A 15,825-nucleotide genomic window follows, 5' to 3' on the forward strand; every position below is an offset into this window, starting at 1 on the left:
TCATACCCAGGACGGCATCGCAGATCACTGGGGCACACTGTCAAGAGGAGATTGCCCTGGGCTCAATATGTCAACACCAAACTAGAGCCGTTTTCACCCCAGCCATGTACATCCATATGTGTGTGTGTGTGAGAGTGTGCATGTGTGTGTGCATGCGTGTGTGTGTTTGGGGGTGGTTCTATGCAGCGTTACCACAGGTAAAGGCCCAGGCAGCACTGCCACAGTCGAGACACAGACGGTCCCAGCACCAGAAGAAAACCCCCTGGTCCTGGTGCACCCCTTATTCTAGTACCCCGCCTCCCAGAATCTGCCCTCATCTCTGCCATTCTGCTTTCAGAGGTCACAGCTGCAGTGTGTCCCCATGTCCTCCCTGTCCGTGTCCAGGCCCGTTCTCACCTAGCGAGGGCCAGCAGGGACCTCCCAGCATCGGTTGCCCTTGGCCTGAATCACCCTGAGCCCCGCCCATCTCTGCTGGAGAAAGGATGTGGCATGGCTTCCTGCACTTGCAGAGCCCCTAGAGACTGCCCTGGAGGAGGGCGAGTCCCACTGAGTGAGGCCGTGTGCCTGTCAATCATACGTCAGAGGCTCCTCTATGCAGCACCCACTAGGTGCAGGGCACATCTCCAGGAACTCCCTGGATGCCCTGTTTGTGTCTTCCCCGGGGACACCTGCCCGTTCCCTGACCCTTCACTTGCTCAGGTGGCCCTTGCACACCTGGGCAGCACCCTGTCATCTCCGTGCTGTGCTGACTGCCACTGTGCTTTGTGGGATGTGTTTCCTGCTGTCCCCACTGCACCAGAAAGTGGGCTCCACAAAAGCAGGGGCTGCTGCTGGTGTCTGCCACTGCATCCTGCAGGGGGCAGAGGCCACACCTCCCTGGTGGTGAGTAACTGCCCCACATGACAGTAGGCTGCCCTGGGGGGCGGGGCTGGCCAGGACCACTTGGCTGGCTGGCTGGAGGTGCTCTGAGAATAGGAGCCCCCCCCTCACCCCAGGAGCACAGAGCCCCCAAGGCGGGCGGGTGAGGCCCAGGGAAAGCAGGCTGTAGCCACAGGTGCCTCTGCACCCAGGGACCTATGTGGAGCAGGGCAGCGGGGTGCAGGGACACCTCTATGTCCCGATTTCTGGAGTCATTTAAGGCTTCAGACACTGGCATTGCTTATGAGGCCAGGCCTGCTCGCACAGAGCCAGACTTCCTCCAGGTGCACTCTGGGTGGGCACCCTCGCCGTCTCCAGCATACAGACAAGCGGCCTGTGGGTGCATCTGCGTGTCTGAGTCCACTGCTCTGTTGCTCTTGCACTCTCTCTTTCCCAGACGCTTTCTCCCCCTGCCTCTCTATGGAGGTCTCACTCCTCATTCAACAGCCCAGAGAATATGCCTCGGGGAAGAACCACTGCTCCTTCTGTCCCCTGTGGTCTCAGTGCCGGGCTGAGGGGACTCGTCTCTGGCTCCCAGTAGCCCAACCCCAGGCGGGATTCAGCCAGAGCCTGGCGCCTCTGCAGAGCTAGTCCTGCTGTCCCAGTCGGCCCCCTCCACTGTCTCACTCATGGCCCAGATGGCACCACCTGTGAGACACTGAATTTCCTGTCTCTGCTCCACATCTGAAGCTTTATGACTGAGTCAGTCCATCTTTCTGTGCCTCAGTTTCCTGTGAAATGGGGAAGCTAATGGCCCCACCTCTCTGGTTTGCAGTGATGCTCAAGTGTAATCACCTGTTTAATACACCCTGGGCCTAGCGCACAGTAGGTGTTCAGTGAAACTAGTGTTCATGGTTACTCTCAGCACTACTGTCACCCCACAGACACTTGGAACACCCCTTCTCTGCCTCTACCAGGAGACGCGCTCTGGTTAAGGGAGGCCCAGCCACCGCCAGGCACGGCTGCTTTCCAGGCTGTGCTCGGAGGCTGACCCCCGGGCCCCTCCCCAGGGCAGCTCCGCTTGTCCTGAGTCTGTCCCCCAAGGTGTCCACGCTCCCTAGACAGAGAAGGGGAGGAAAATGGACAACTCCACATACCATGTGCTTCTCCTGCCTCAGCGCCGTGTCCAGGCTCCACAGGTCTTTTAGGTGAAGGCTGTAGACACACAGGTCGATGTCCACACTGAGAAGTCAGAAGAGAAGGTGGACAGACGTCAGCACATCTGACCAGAGCGGTGAGGACCAGAACACGGCCCTGCTGCTCCGAGTGGGCCGCGTGCACCTGCCTCCTGCACTCACTCCTGGGCTGAGGTCCCAACACTCCGGGCTCATGAGGAGGCGCTCGATAGCTGCTGGATGCTGCTCATGGCCGACGGGAACAGCAGGGACCCGGTTGCTGACCACTCTCTGCCCAGTACTCGGGGGCACTTGATCAGTGCCAGCTGCCACCGTGCAATGCACGGAGCACAACAGTGACTGAGTGAGGCCCCCCGTCATCTGTCCCCAGGGCTCAGGCCTGACTCCAACCCTTCTGCTGGCCAACATCACGAGGTGACAGACCATCTGGGGTCCCAGCTCTCCTGCTGGGGCTCTGTGCATCTGCGGCCGAGTCCCTTAACCTCTCTGGGCCCTCCCTCCTCTTCTGACAATGGTGTGACCACTGGTGACCTGGGATTGGAGTCCCCTGCCTCGTTCCCTGTCCTCACCTCTCGCAGGCCAGCACCTCCAGGAAGCTGCTCACCCGCAGGAAGCTGCGGCCGAGGAACCCGTCGTCGCTGGCCGAGTGGAGGCTGGATGAGGAGCTGCCGCCGTCCTTCTCGGCCTGGCTCAGGCTGCCCAGGCTGCTGGCCGGGGAGGCCTCGGTGGGCTGGTGCGGCAGGACTGCCTGCTTCAGGTGTTCGTGCAGGGACGGGTTGGAGGAGCCATCAGCCAGGGGCTGGGTGGCAGAAGGGCAGGGACACTGTCAGCATCCGCGGTGCATCCCCCGTGTTTCTAGCAACTTCTCCCTGATGGACCAGGGCACCTCACCAGAAGGCCTGGCTGGGCAGGCTGCAGGGTGCTGGTGACCCGACAGAGCGTCTGCCCTGGGACCTGGCTCACACTCACATTCTCTGTCCCTGGACTTGTCCCCTCTGTGCTGAGGCCCATCTCAGCTGTAACCCACTTGCACCCAACAGCCAACTTGGCCTCCCTGCCCTCCTCCCCTCCTCCGCTGCCTCCGATCCCTACCTGTACTGGCCACGAAGCCCACTGAGGCAGGAGCTGTCCCAGCCCCAGGCCCTCGAGGTGGCTCTCACTGCCCTCCGACAGGCCCACTCCACCCATGGCCAGTACTGCCCAGGCCACAGCCTGGTGCCCAGCGCAGCTGCAGAGTTCAGCGAATGTCCACACCTCTGCGCAGCCCTGTCCCCTACTGTACTGCCCAAGCTGTAAGGCCAGCTGGCTCTGGCGGTCAACCTCTCCTTGTTTCCTGCTTCTGGGCCACCCCAGGCTCTGCACCCATCCTGAGCACCCTCGCTCATTGTTTGCTGGAATGAACTGACCCCGGGTCCTGTGCTGGGTTCCAAAGCTCCCTGGCCATGCCTTCACAGCCTGTTTTACCACAGGTCATTCCGCCTGCACAGACTCAGCAGTGGGTGTTGCTGTTGTATAAATGCCCTTCGTCCACCCACCAGAGAGTGCAAGAAAGATGTGGTTCTCAAAATGTGTTCCGGGGAACACTTCACGAACTCTGTCCTGTTACTGTTCATCCCAAGAGTTCTGTGGAGAATCAGTTTGGGAAATGCTGCACTGCACACGGAGTCACTTCCGTGGTGTGGGAAGTCTCAGAGCCTCCAGGGCACTCTGGCTCTCTTCAAAAGCACATCATTTAGTGGGCTGGGGATGTGGCTCAGGGGCAGAGCACTTGCCCAGTGTGCGCAAGGCCCGGGGTTCAATCCCCAGCACCAGGAATAAAAAAGCACGTAATAATCTAAAATCCTGCCGTGTGCCGAGTGGCTGATGCCACAGTCCTGAAAACAACCAGGTGAGGCATTAGAACCCATCATCCCCACGTCACAGATGAGGAAACCGAGGCACGGGAACAGCCAACAGTAGTAAACGGCCGAGACGGGAGTGGGAATGTGCCCTGGAGCGTGTCCCCCTAACACCCACACACACTTGACCAGGAAACTCTTCCAGAGCCCCCCGGGGACGCAGGCTCCTGGAGCGTGGCAGAGGCACTCGCTGCAAACAGCCCCCCCCCAGCAGGGAGCGCCAGTCACAGGGGTGAGGTCTGCAGGTGTGGCGGACTCTGGCCCTGCCGGGGGCCAAGGACAGGGCAGCAGCCTCCCTGGGCCTTAGTCCCTTTATGGGTGAATTGAGACAACACTGCAAAGCTGAGATGCCCAGCTTGTGACAAACAGCCCATGCCAGCCCCTCAGACGCACACGGGAAGGGCACGCTGGCCTGAGTCCAGGCTCTGTGAGGGAGGAGGAGAGGGGTGACCACGTCGACGTCAGGCTGTGTCAGTGTGGGAAGGCGGGGGGATGCTGCCCCACTGTGCTGCCACTTGGTGTCCCTGGGGACACAGGCGCTGTGGTCATTCCCTCCCTGACACACGGCCTGCCCCAGCCCTGACAATCCTGTCATAAATGGAGTCACCGTCAAGTTTTGCTTTCAACCTCAAGGTCTCTGTGGGGAAGAGCTGGCGTAACACCCTGACTGGGACTCAGCTACACGTCGGATCCCCACCCCACGCCAAGCCCTAGTTGTCACCAAGATCACGGGGCTCAGAGCTCTCACCCGGAACTTCTGATTGATGGGATAGATGACTTTGGCCTTCAGGGCGAATGCTGTGATGTTGCTGTTGAAGGACGGCTCATACTCCTGGGAAAGAGAACGGACAATGTCATGGCTCAGACCTGGCACGAGCCCCAGCGCTCACGGGTGAGGCAGTGTAGTTACCTTCAGAGGAGAGTGATTGGACCATCAGTGGACTAGCCCATCGGTGGATTAATAATCTGACCAGGCCCACTGGGAGGTGGTGAGGACCGTTGGCAGGTGGCTGTGGCTGGAGAAAGCAGGTCCCTGGACCATATTGGTCCCTGGCACCTTCCTGCCTCTCTCTGTGTCCTGCTGTCGTGAGCGAGCAGCTCTCCCCAGGCATGCCTTTCTGGCAGGACGTTCCTGCCGCAGAGCCACTGGCCATGGGCTGAACCTCTGGACTGTGAGGCAAAATGAACCTCTCTCAGGTGTTCTTGTCAGGGAGTTTGGTCACAGCAAAGAAAAGCTCATACAAGTGGTCTGGGAGGCTTTCTGCAGAACAAGACAGACCCCGAGTCCAAAATGCCACGATCCAAGTGAAGGAGTGGTCTCAGAGGGACTGTGATGGGCACCTGCAGATCCTGGCAAGTGCTCTCTTGGTAGAATGGATGGATAGATGGGTGGGTGGTGCATGGATAGAAGGACAGACAGACAGATGGTGGATGGGTGGTGGAGGCACAGATATATGTGTGTGCATGAATAAGTAGAGAGAAAGATGAATGGAGGGTGGGTGGACGGATGGGCAGGTGGATGGATGGGTGGAAGGGTATATGGACAGAAATATATGATCATTTAATTCTGATTCTTTGGCTTAGAAAGCAGTAAGGATTTGAATAACCTGAGACTAATTAAAAGTATCTTCTAAATAATTTTGAACAATCTATAAGTGAAAAGAACAAAAACAAGGAATGACTTTACACAGGAGGACTCAGCCCCGTGTTCTACAGCAGAGAAGGAGCACAGCCTGCGATGACTGGTGACCCATCTGAACAGAGCGAGAAGAGCTGAAGTTTCTTAACGTAGGATGATTCCTGTCTGAGGAGATGGAAATGCTAACGACCTTGATTTGAACCTTACATCTTTACACATATTGAATTATATTGTACCCCATGAGTCGGTATATCATTATGAGCCAATTAAACTTCTTTAAAAATTAAAAAAATGATTTTTGCACTGTTAGTAGTATAAACCCATGACACATGTTCACACAAGACTTGGATTGGACCCTTAAGCAACCTGTCTGAGCCCGGTCCTCCCAGGCAGTAAGCAGGTCCAGGAGACCCACCCACAAGGGCCACATGAACAAGCTCCCAGATGAGTCTCTGGACCAGGGGAGGACCTCAGCCCTGGGCCCCTGGTGCAGTGGTGACAAGCCATCCCCTGTGGCAGGAAGGACTTCTCTGGGAAGTATCCCGACGTCCTGTGCTCCTGTCTGCCAGTAGGCGTGCCCTCCTGTGCGTGGCCCAGGCAGTGAAGACTGGCTTGGGAAACGTGCTGGGGACACCGGGTGAGTGAGTGAAGGCAGGCGCAGGGGACTGCTCACAGGCCCTGGGCGACCTGCCCCGGAACGAGGTGCTGCGGGGGACCCTCCTCCTCCGCTTTGCATCCTGGAGGAAGCACCCAGAGCAGACGACCAGCTTCCTTCCAACTGCTCCACTCACCCAACTGGACGCCTGCCATGGGGCTTGCAGAGGGACTGGCCACCTGCTCATGATCGAGGGGCCGGGATGCTCCTGACCGAGCTGCACTGTGGCCCATGGTCTCCAGTTTGACCGGGAGCAGCCATGTGTGGAGGCCCTGATTCTGGCCTCCTGTCTGCACCTCACAACTCACAAACAGGCCCAGAGGTCAAGAACCAGGTGGTGCATGAAGCTTCCCGGGACCCGACAGGAGCCTCCGTCTCCACTTCCCAGATGGAGAGGACGGGATGTAGAAAGGTTAGGCCACGTGCCCAAGGTCAAGGCCACACAGCTCATGAACTCCAGAGCCAGGATGGGAATGCGAATCTCCCCGCTCCAGGTTCATCCTCTTGAGTTGACAGGCATCCTTGCACTGTTTTGCACACTAAGGGCGATTAGTTGACACCATGCTAGTTCCTTCAACATAACAAGAGGGAAGAACAAGAGCAAGAACAGGGAATCAAAAGGGAAGTGGGAATTCAGTAGAGAAGGCCCCAGGCGTGGCCTTGCCACGCCCAGACACGAGGCACCCCATCTCCCTGCTCCCCAACTCCCCAGGTCTGACCAGCCACAGTCCCACTAATCTCCCTCTCCAAGCCCTCGGGAGTCCAGACCCACCCTTAGCCACCGTTTCCCTGAAGGGCTGCAACGGCTTCCCTCCTGGCTCCCCGCCATGCGTGCCAACTGCATGCCAGCCACGGTGTGCCCATCTGCTCATGCAGTCACCAGACAGCAGCCAGCTTGGGAGGCGGGGACTCCAGGGTCACACCCACTTCACAGAGGGGCAAACTAAGGCTCAGGGGTGATCACCTTCCAGGTCAGTCGCCACGTGGGAATCGAGTGATTTTTAAACATGCACTTCCTGTTGCTGCTCATCTGAAAACCTTCCTGGCCTCCCTCTGACCTGAGGGCCAGAGCAGGGCTGCTGTCCACCCCAGCACCTGACCCACTCCTTGCTGAAGCATTTTTGATGAAATGGTGCAAAAGCCAAGAACAGTGGTGAGACTAACAGACAGAACCCAGCCTGCTCCCACCACGGTGGGGCCTCGTGCAGAGCAGACAGAGGGCTCTTGTGAAAGCTGTCAGAGGTAGGGACAGCACAGCCCAGCAGCCAAGGCCAGGGCCCCTCCCAGCAGGGCCTGCGTGACTGCACAGGTCACGTGCTCAGGACGCTGGCCCTGGCTGGTTCTCCGGGGGGACACATTTGCTCAAGGGAAAGATGCAGAGGCAGAAAAGCCCTGGGCCTTCTGACCTCCCCTCAAATAGAGGTGGGAGGAAAGAGAAGAACGCGTGGAGAATGAGGGCGAGCACAGACACAGGGAAGTGCACTTAGTGTGCAAAACAAGGCAAGAACAGGGTGCCGGGGCAGGACCCGTGGAAAGAGCCCCGGGGACGGGGAGCCTGGCGAGCACAGTCCTGGCTGCAGGTGAGGCTCCACGGGTGTGGCTGTCTGTCTTTTCCATCCCGAAACCCGCAGCAGGCAGTGCCCTGGAGGACAGGGCGGGGGGACAGTCACAGCCTTGGCCAGGAAGTGAAGGACCCAGGAGCCCCTGGCGTGTGGGACCAAGGAGGAGGCAGCCTGGCTCCAGCCACCCAAAGGGGACCCACCAACTTGAGCTTTTAAAGCTCTCCTTATTAAGTCTGGGAGTCCTCTGGATTCTGGCCACCTGCCCAGCCGAGTCAATGCAATTATTCAGAAAATTAAAGCATAATTGTGGAAAAAGCCATTTCGCTACCATAAAGGTGTTCCCAGCGAGTTCATGAGCGCGTCACAAAGACTCTGTCCCAAGGGACAGGACGGAGACCTAGGGCGGACTCAGAGCTCTCTGGAATTTTGCCTGGCTTTGATGATTGACAGGAGCTACTCATTAAACAGAGTTCACCTGCGGAGGGGCACAGCACAGCTCCTTCTCTGTGCAGTAGGGGACAACAGCCATGGCTCTGCTTGTCGTGCCCTAGACAGCCCTGTCCACACATGTGGAGTCCACCGAAGGCCAGGGAGCCCAGCAAGCAGTCACTGGAACAGGCAGATCTTTAACTTAACCCTGGGCAATTATTAGCTTGGTCACGGACATCTGCCAGGACTAGGTCAGTAGTCAGCGAGTAACACACCAGGCAGGAAAATGAGCCGACCCTCCAGGGGCAGGAAACTGGGCCCTACAAACACCCAGGGAACACCTATCCTGGGGCGGGCGGAGCCCCCACCTGCACCCTCAGCCTCCCCAGGGAGGAGCCTTCATGATTGCCACCGTGAAAGTGAGAAGCCCCAGGCTCCGAGGGCTTATGTTCCTTGCCCGACATCACACAGCAAATACATGGCAGAGCCAGCACTGGGCAGGATCTAGGTCCCAAAGCTGCTGCCACCCCCCATGTCCAAAGCTGCCCCTGTGTGAGCAGGACTGTTTTCTGTAAACAGCTTTGGCGTAGTCCACACACCACAACTTGCCCCGGTGCAGGATATAATAGCTCCAGTGTCTGCACAGACACACAGAACATCACCACAGCTGCCGCAGAAATCCTCATCACAAGGGGGAGAAACCAGGGCCGTGGGCCATCGCCTCCACCCTGCCTTCACCTCCCCAGCCCCCGGCAGCCACCATCCACTGTCTCTATAACCTTCTCAGTCCTGTTTACTTCCTACCAATGCGGTCCTGTACTAGGTGGCCTTTTGTGACTTTCACTTAGCACGACAGCTTCAAGGTTTGTTTACACTGTAGCACATATCAGGGCTTGGTTCCTTTTCAATGGCCAAATAATATTCCACTGCGTGGACAGACTGCATTTCAGGTATCCATTTGTCAGCCAGTGGCCCTCTGTGTTGTTTCACATTTCAGTTGTCGTGGATAATGTTGGTGTGAACGGTTGTGTACAAGTTTTGTGTGCACACAGACTTGCCTTTTGGTGATACCATCTTCATAGTATGAGGGGGTGAGCAGGCAGTGGAGAGAGGGAGGAGAGGAGATGGGAGAGGCAGACATAGGGAGGCACACATGCCCCCAGACTCAGCTGTCACCTGGACACCCCTGCACACAGAGCCCAGAGGTGCAGGTGGAGAGAGGCTGCAGATTCAGGTGCACACACACACACTCGGGTGGGGCAGTGAGGAGCACACGGACACAGAGACAGGAGACGGACCAGAGACGCACAGCGTGTGCCCGTAGGGCAGGCTCTGCCCTGGAGTCACAGAGGCGGTCTCCGTCTCCTCCACCTGCCTGGGTCAGCCCTGGGGACAGCAGCCCACTTTCCTCAGGGTCCTGCCAGCAGGCAAGAGGAGCCAGGTTGCGGGAACCCTTGGGAAGTGCAGGGGTTGGGCGCCTTCCGGAAACCGATTCTTCAGTGTAACCAGAAGCTGCCCCTGTTGGTTTCAAGGCTTTGGTGGGTTTGTTTGAAAACACCCGGCCACTCTCCTGTGGTCACTGGGCCACTGAGCTGACAGAGGGATGTGGTGATGGCAGCACTTGCCGGGCAGGGGCCAGAGAGACTCAGGCGCAAATCCAAGCCGGGCCACTCCCCAGCTGCAGGACTCAGATCCCTCATTTGGAAAATGGGGGTGCAAATAGGAATTGGGTCATTCACAGGAGCACGTACGTCACCCAGAGAGGACACACGGACAACTGCTGGCGCCCACAGGCGCTGACCAATGTCAGTTCAGTCTTCCCCTCCCCCAGGAGATGAAGCCCGCCGTCCTTCCCTGGGCACAGGAACAGACTGGAAATGTCACAGCCTGTCCCCTGGCTCACCAGCGATGCTCTTGGTTGGGGCAGGCTCAGAGAGGGTGACAGGAAGGAGCAGGAGAATCCCCTTTGACCCCTCTGCCGCCACCCGCGCTCCCTACGCTGGACGTGCACTTGGAAGGAACCAGGAGAAAGGAAAATAAACCAGCCACACAGACAGGGTGGAGCCTAGTGCCCGCCACACAGGAGCAAGCCAGGCCGCCAACCAGACACCCAGCAGCCGGTGGACGGTGACCAGGGCACTTCTGGGCCCAGGACTCCTGAGCGGTGACGATGGGACAGGGAAGTCTCGAGAGTGCTCTGCTGGGAACGCAGCACAGAGAGCACAGGACGCCCCCCCACACAAAGTCCCCGAACGCAGGGGCAGCCTGGCGATGGACAGCCAACTGGCATCCCCTCTGGGAGCACGTGTGCGAGAGGCTGGCCCAGAAGGGGCACTGGGGGCTTCCTGGGTGACAGAATCACCTCCACGGTGGGCACTGGTTCCCAGGTGGAGACGTTTGTTAAAAAGTGTCAAACTTTAAACTTGAACTCTGCATTTTATAGGTAAGTGACCCCTCAAAGGAGAAGCCTGTTGGGAAACACGCCATCACTGCCGGGTGGGCAGCAGCGCCTCGGCACCCGGGCAGACACACAGGCAGCACTTACATCTGGGGCCTCTGCGTCCCTCGACGGCTGCGCGTCTCTCTTCCTCCTTCTGGATGGGGAGCCGGTCTCCGAGGGGCTCTGTGCACCAGGCTCCACGTTCTTGAGTAGATGCTGAGTGTCGTCTTTCTAAACCCCGAGGGGTGGATGGACACAGGATGTCGAAGTCAGTCGGGCTTGTGCCCCTGGACTTCAGCCCAGGGGTTCCCACCCGACAGTCCCACCTCCGTGCCCCTCAGGACCCCAAGGACAGGCCTGGGGCAAAGCTCATCCCTGCTTCTTGTAGCTTGGTGGTCCTGCTGACCACAGCCTTGAGGACGAGGCTCTGCGGGGAGATGCTCGTCAATATTAACCTCCCTGGTTGTTTTTTTCTTTTTCATTAATGCCACTGGATGATGGTAAAGAAAAGCCCTTGGGCCACCTTAGATTACAGAGCGATTCCCGCTGTGAACTGTGATCTTGTCGATCCTGTATCTGCAAACTCCCCGGCCGCTAAGTCAAGCCATGCCTGTGGGCGTTCCCTGTTCCCTGCTGCATGTGCACCAGGCCAGTGGGAAGGAAGGGGCTGCCCCCACAGGCCAGTGGGAAGGAAGGGGCTGCCCCCACGGACCTCACCTTGGGGCTGCCCCAAGGTGAGGGAGGCAGGGCCCCCTTCCCCACCCACTCTGCAGACAAGTGTCCTTTCCACAGCCCTCTTAATGCATTTTCTAAATTCCAATTTTGTGTTTCATTGTCACTTTTGCTGTTGGCAATGGCCCCAGCTGTGGCGCTGAAGGACCCTCTTGTGCCCCCTGGCGGGCAGGGGCTGTGATGTGCCCAGCGCAGGCAGAAGGAAAACAAGGGCCACTGGCTGAGGTCCAGGGTGGCATCGACGGTACGTATTAGGTGAGGGATCTCTAATCAGAAACACGCAGAACAGCACCCCGATGACTGGCCACTGGAAACGCGAGCAGAGGCTCCCAGGTCCTCACCGGCACCTCCCCTGGGGACCAAAGCTCAGTAGGCACCAATTCACGATCTTTGTGAACTTAGCCTAACCGCCGCGAGCAAGGGGAACAGAGTGCATTTAAATTTGGACACAGCAGAGACACTTCCCAACCCCCGTGACCACTAGCTGCGTGTGGACGCCATCTCTCCACTGCAGAAACCTCACGCTTTGCACTGCGTTGTGTTAGTCTGAGATTTATTCTAGGTCCTGGGAACAGAGTCACGAACAACAAATGCAAAGCCTCCACAGAGCTGCCTTTCCAGAAAGGAGAAAGAGCTAAACAGATCCACAAATAAATATGGAGCGTGGTGGGGAGACGAGGGCTACAGAGAAAGCTGTGGAGCCTGGGCGGATGGGGAGAGACAAGGTGGCTTTGAGAAGAAACTTGAAAGTGAGGCTCTGAGATACCTCAGAGAAGGGCTTCTAGGGAGAGGAAGAGCCCGTGCAAAGGCCCTGTGCCAGGCACAGGTGCAGCTTGTCTGGGGAGGTCCCTGCACCTGGAGAAGTCTGGGTGTCCTGGGGTAGAGAGAGGGCAGATGATACGGCCACAGACTTCAGGACTGTTGGCTCAGCAGCTGTAGCTGACCAGTGCAAGAGCTCTGAGTGGAAGGACTCAGCCAGACTGGACCACAGGAAACACCCCAGAAGAAACTCCCCCCACCCCAGGAGCATCAGTTGTTTAGTTCCCTGTTTAAAATGGACTCTGAGGACAAGGGCCACCAGCGAGGACAAGGACCTCCAGCCGTTTGTGGACAGACACTAATGTGGAAAGTAAGCAGGAGTCAGAGGCTGCACAAAAACTTGCAGAAAAACAGTGCACTGTCCTCTGATGAGAGGAGGTAGCTCATTCACAAGGTAAGAAGAGCACGCTGTAAACACAGGGTTCTAGAACAAAACAGAGTGCTTGATTATTAAAACTAGGGAGATCAACTGTGAGCATGAAATTGAGAAAACCCTCCCAGAAAGTACACACACCCACCCACCCACACACACACACCCCCCCCACACACACACACACCCCCCACACACACACCCAGAGATGGGATACGGGAGGGAGAGATCAATAATCAGAGGTCAATTTAGGCTGAGCATGATGGAGTTCTTGGAAGAAGTAAGCGAACATATGAAAGGAAAGAATCTTCAAACAAATAAGGAAAAGGAGTTTCTGGACTGAGAGAGCCACCCAAAGGCCCGTACAACAGATGGCACAGATGCCACCAAGGCCCGTCCTGATGCAATTTGATTCCCTGGGGTTCAGTCAGCTTTTTTGCTGTTGGGGCCAAAAGACCAGCGAGAACAAGGAGAGGAAGAGCTCATTTGGGGTCATGGCTTCAGAGGTCTCAGCTCATACACGCTGACTCCATTCTTTGGGGCCTGAGGTGAGGCAGAACATCACGGCAGAAGGGACTCGTGGAGGAAAGTGGCTCAGGAAACCGATGGCCACCAGGAAGGAGAGACAGAGGTCCCTCACCACGACAAAATATAACCCCAAAGGCACACCCTCAATGGAGCACCTTCTCCAGCCACACCCTACCTGGCTAGGGTCACCACACCCTACCTGGCTACGTCACCACCCTGTCAATCCTCCTCAGGGGACTGATACAGGGGTTAGGTCAAGGGTTTCAGAACCCATCCTTTCACTCTGAACTTTCTTGCCTTGTCTCACACATGAGCTCTTGGGGGACACCCCATCTCTAAACCATAACACTGGGGCAAGGAAAAAATTCTTCAAGATGCTACCAAGGAGCAAAAGAAAAAAGAGCCTTCATGGACAGTATCAAAAATCAGAACAGAACCAAACTTCTCAACGCCAACAAAGGCAGTAGAAGGAAATGGAAAGATGCCTTCAAAATTCTGAAGGAATGCTATTTTCAACCTGGAATTCTATACCAACTCACCTAACCAAATTGGGGATAAAGATGGAAGGATAAAGACATTTTCAGACAGAGGAGTTCTCAAAATAGTTTAATCCACCCCATTCTCAGAAAGCTACTTCAGGATGCCCTCCATCCACACAAGGAAATCAGTCAGAGAAAGACAAGTGCTCCAGATCCTGCACCTGGATCCAACCAGGAGAGAGATAAGGAGTCCTGTTAGGGTGGCCCTGTGAAGTCTCCACGGTGACAGAGGAAGCCCAGAGCAGGTGTTTCTCAAACACTAAGAAAATTTACTGAGAGGGATTATTAAGCATGGCTTGCTGGGACCCATCCTGGAGGTTTTCATACTGTGAGTCTAGGATGGGACCCAGAGTTTGCCCTCCTGGCATGCTGCAGGTGATGCTGATGCCGCTGGTCTGTTCCAGACATTAGAGAGCAGCCGTTTCAAACTGGAGCATGTCAGAATGTTTTTCTCAAGAAGATAAAACTGATCAAATGCCTTATGTATTCCAGTGTTTTAAAAAGAAATGTACAACAAACAAAGGAGAGATAAGCACGTGAAATCTAACAGAAAATCTGACACGTTAATTTCAGGAAAAACAAAATGTTCTGCAAGAAAGGAAAGTATTCATGACCATAACTGATCCCTGACTTAGAGTGAGTCATGCTTACAGCATCATCGTAAGAGACACACTGAATACGATTTAACCCCAGCTCCCCTCTCGCCACGCAGCAAGAGGACTGGTGGGATTGGGGGTGAGTGTACTGATGGAGGGGGGAAGAGAGCTAAATCCTCCTCCTTCCCACCAGGGAACTCAGCGGGTGCTGCTAAGGCCAGAAAGCAGCAGCAACCCAGCCATGTTATTTAGAAATGGGGAATAAGTTACCAAAAGCAGCAGCTGAGAGTTGAGGACACTGGCTTCTGAGACGTGGGGATGGCGGGGATGCTGCTCTCAAAGGAGCACTTCACACGGCGTGCAGAGGTAACTTGACTCAAAGTTAAAGATTCTAGTAATAAATAAAGGAACAAAAGAAAAGGAGAGTAATGCACAGTAAACTCCTGGGCTGGGGGACTCGGAAGAGAAGAGAACACGTGTGCAGGAGGCAGGAGAGGGCGTGTGGCCTCCAGGGCCATCTCTGTGGGTGCACGGCCACCTTCGTGCTAGGCAGGTGCAGGGGAAGGCGCACCACCTAACGCACGGTGCGGTGCGAGGAGCCTGGCATTATCTTGGAGTCAACAGGGGGCACGGGGTTTTCATCAAGACAGCCATACTGTAGGATGTGTGTTTTAGAAAAAGACTGCAGGAAGGACAGGGGAGGGAGGGAGTCCCATTAGAAAGGAGGCCGTTGCATAGGTCACATTTAAGCCATAAGAGCCCGTGGCTCTGCCCTTGAGCCAGAGCCTCCTTGTGGCTACCATGCTGGCCTGGCCACCATCATCCTCAACTGACCAGCTGTGCCAACCCACACAGCTTTGTTAGACTGTGAGCCTCAGCTGACCCAAACAGGATGCTAAGGACCACCTTACCAGGTAGCAGGTGGTTCAAGCTCCGGCTCTGGGGTCCCGCTCCCATGCTGGTTTACTGTGTGAGCCTGGACTAGTAAGTATCAACCTTGCAGGGCCTCCATCACCTCACTGTGAAGTGGCTGCTGATAGGTCCCTGCCTGCTAGGCCCCACTGAGGATAAAGAACCCACAAACCCTGCACAGGGCCAGGCCTGGCAGTCTCCCTTCCTTGGACCTTTCTGTCTCCACCCAAGAAGCCAGACTCCCTTAATGTTTCCTACGGGCGGTGCAGACAGCCCCCAACTCCCTGCAGCACCTTGCACTGTTTCCGATTCAGCCCTTGTCCCTGTGCAACGTGACACTCCCAGAGATCAGCTCACTGGGAAAGAGCCTGTGTGCCCAGGCCAGACACGTCTCCTTTTCACAAGGACCAGGAGCGGGTGGGAGCCGGAAACAACATCACCTCATCTCCAATCCTATCTCTTTACTCCTCATGGAGGCAGAAGCTAAAAGGATCTAGAACAAGGTCCTCCTTGACCACGACTGACCCACACCTACAGTGTGCCAGGTGTTTCCACGACGCCCACTTCATCAGCACAGCTGGGGTGTGCAGCACCTGCTGGTCTTCTCAGCAGCCAGCCGCCCGAGCCTCATCCACATAGAACACAGTGGCTT

The 15,825-nt window shown here is 56.5% G+C and overlaps 1 protein-coding gene across 1 annotated transcript in view; it reads right to left on the reverse strand.

Annotated features, from left to right (window-relative positions):
- Nucleotides 1-15,825, reverse strand: part of Evc (EvC ciliary complex subunit 1) — a 51,076-nt gene that overhangs the window by 34,130 nt on the left and 1,121 nt on the right. Inside the window, exons 2-5 of the mRNA XM_027945254.3 lie at nt 10,783-10,908; nt 4,701-4,784; nt 2,624-2,853; nt 2,016-2,100 (exon numbers count right to left, since the gene is read on the reverse strand). Coding sequence (XP_027801055.2) covers nt 2,016-2,100; nt 2,624-2,853; nt 4,701-4,784; nt 10,783-10,908 — 525 coding nt within the window. The remainder of the gene's footprint in view (nt 1-2,015; nt 2,101-2,623; nt 2,854-4,700; nt 4,785-10,782; nt 10,909-15,825) is intronic.

Source organism: Marmota flaviventris, chromosome 7, assembly GCF_047511675.1.
Source record: "Marmota flaviventris isolate mMarFla1 chromosome 7, mMarFla1.hap1, whole genome shotgun sequence".
In the NCBI taxonomy this organism is placed as follows: domain Eukaryota; kingdom Metazoa; phylum Chordata; class Mammalia; order Rodentia; family Sciuridae; genus Marmota; species Marmota flaviventris.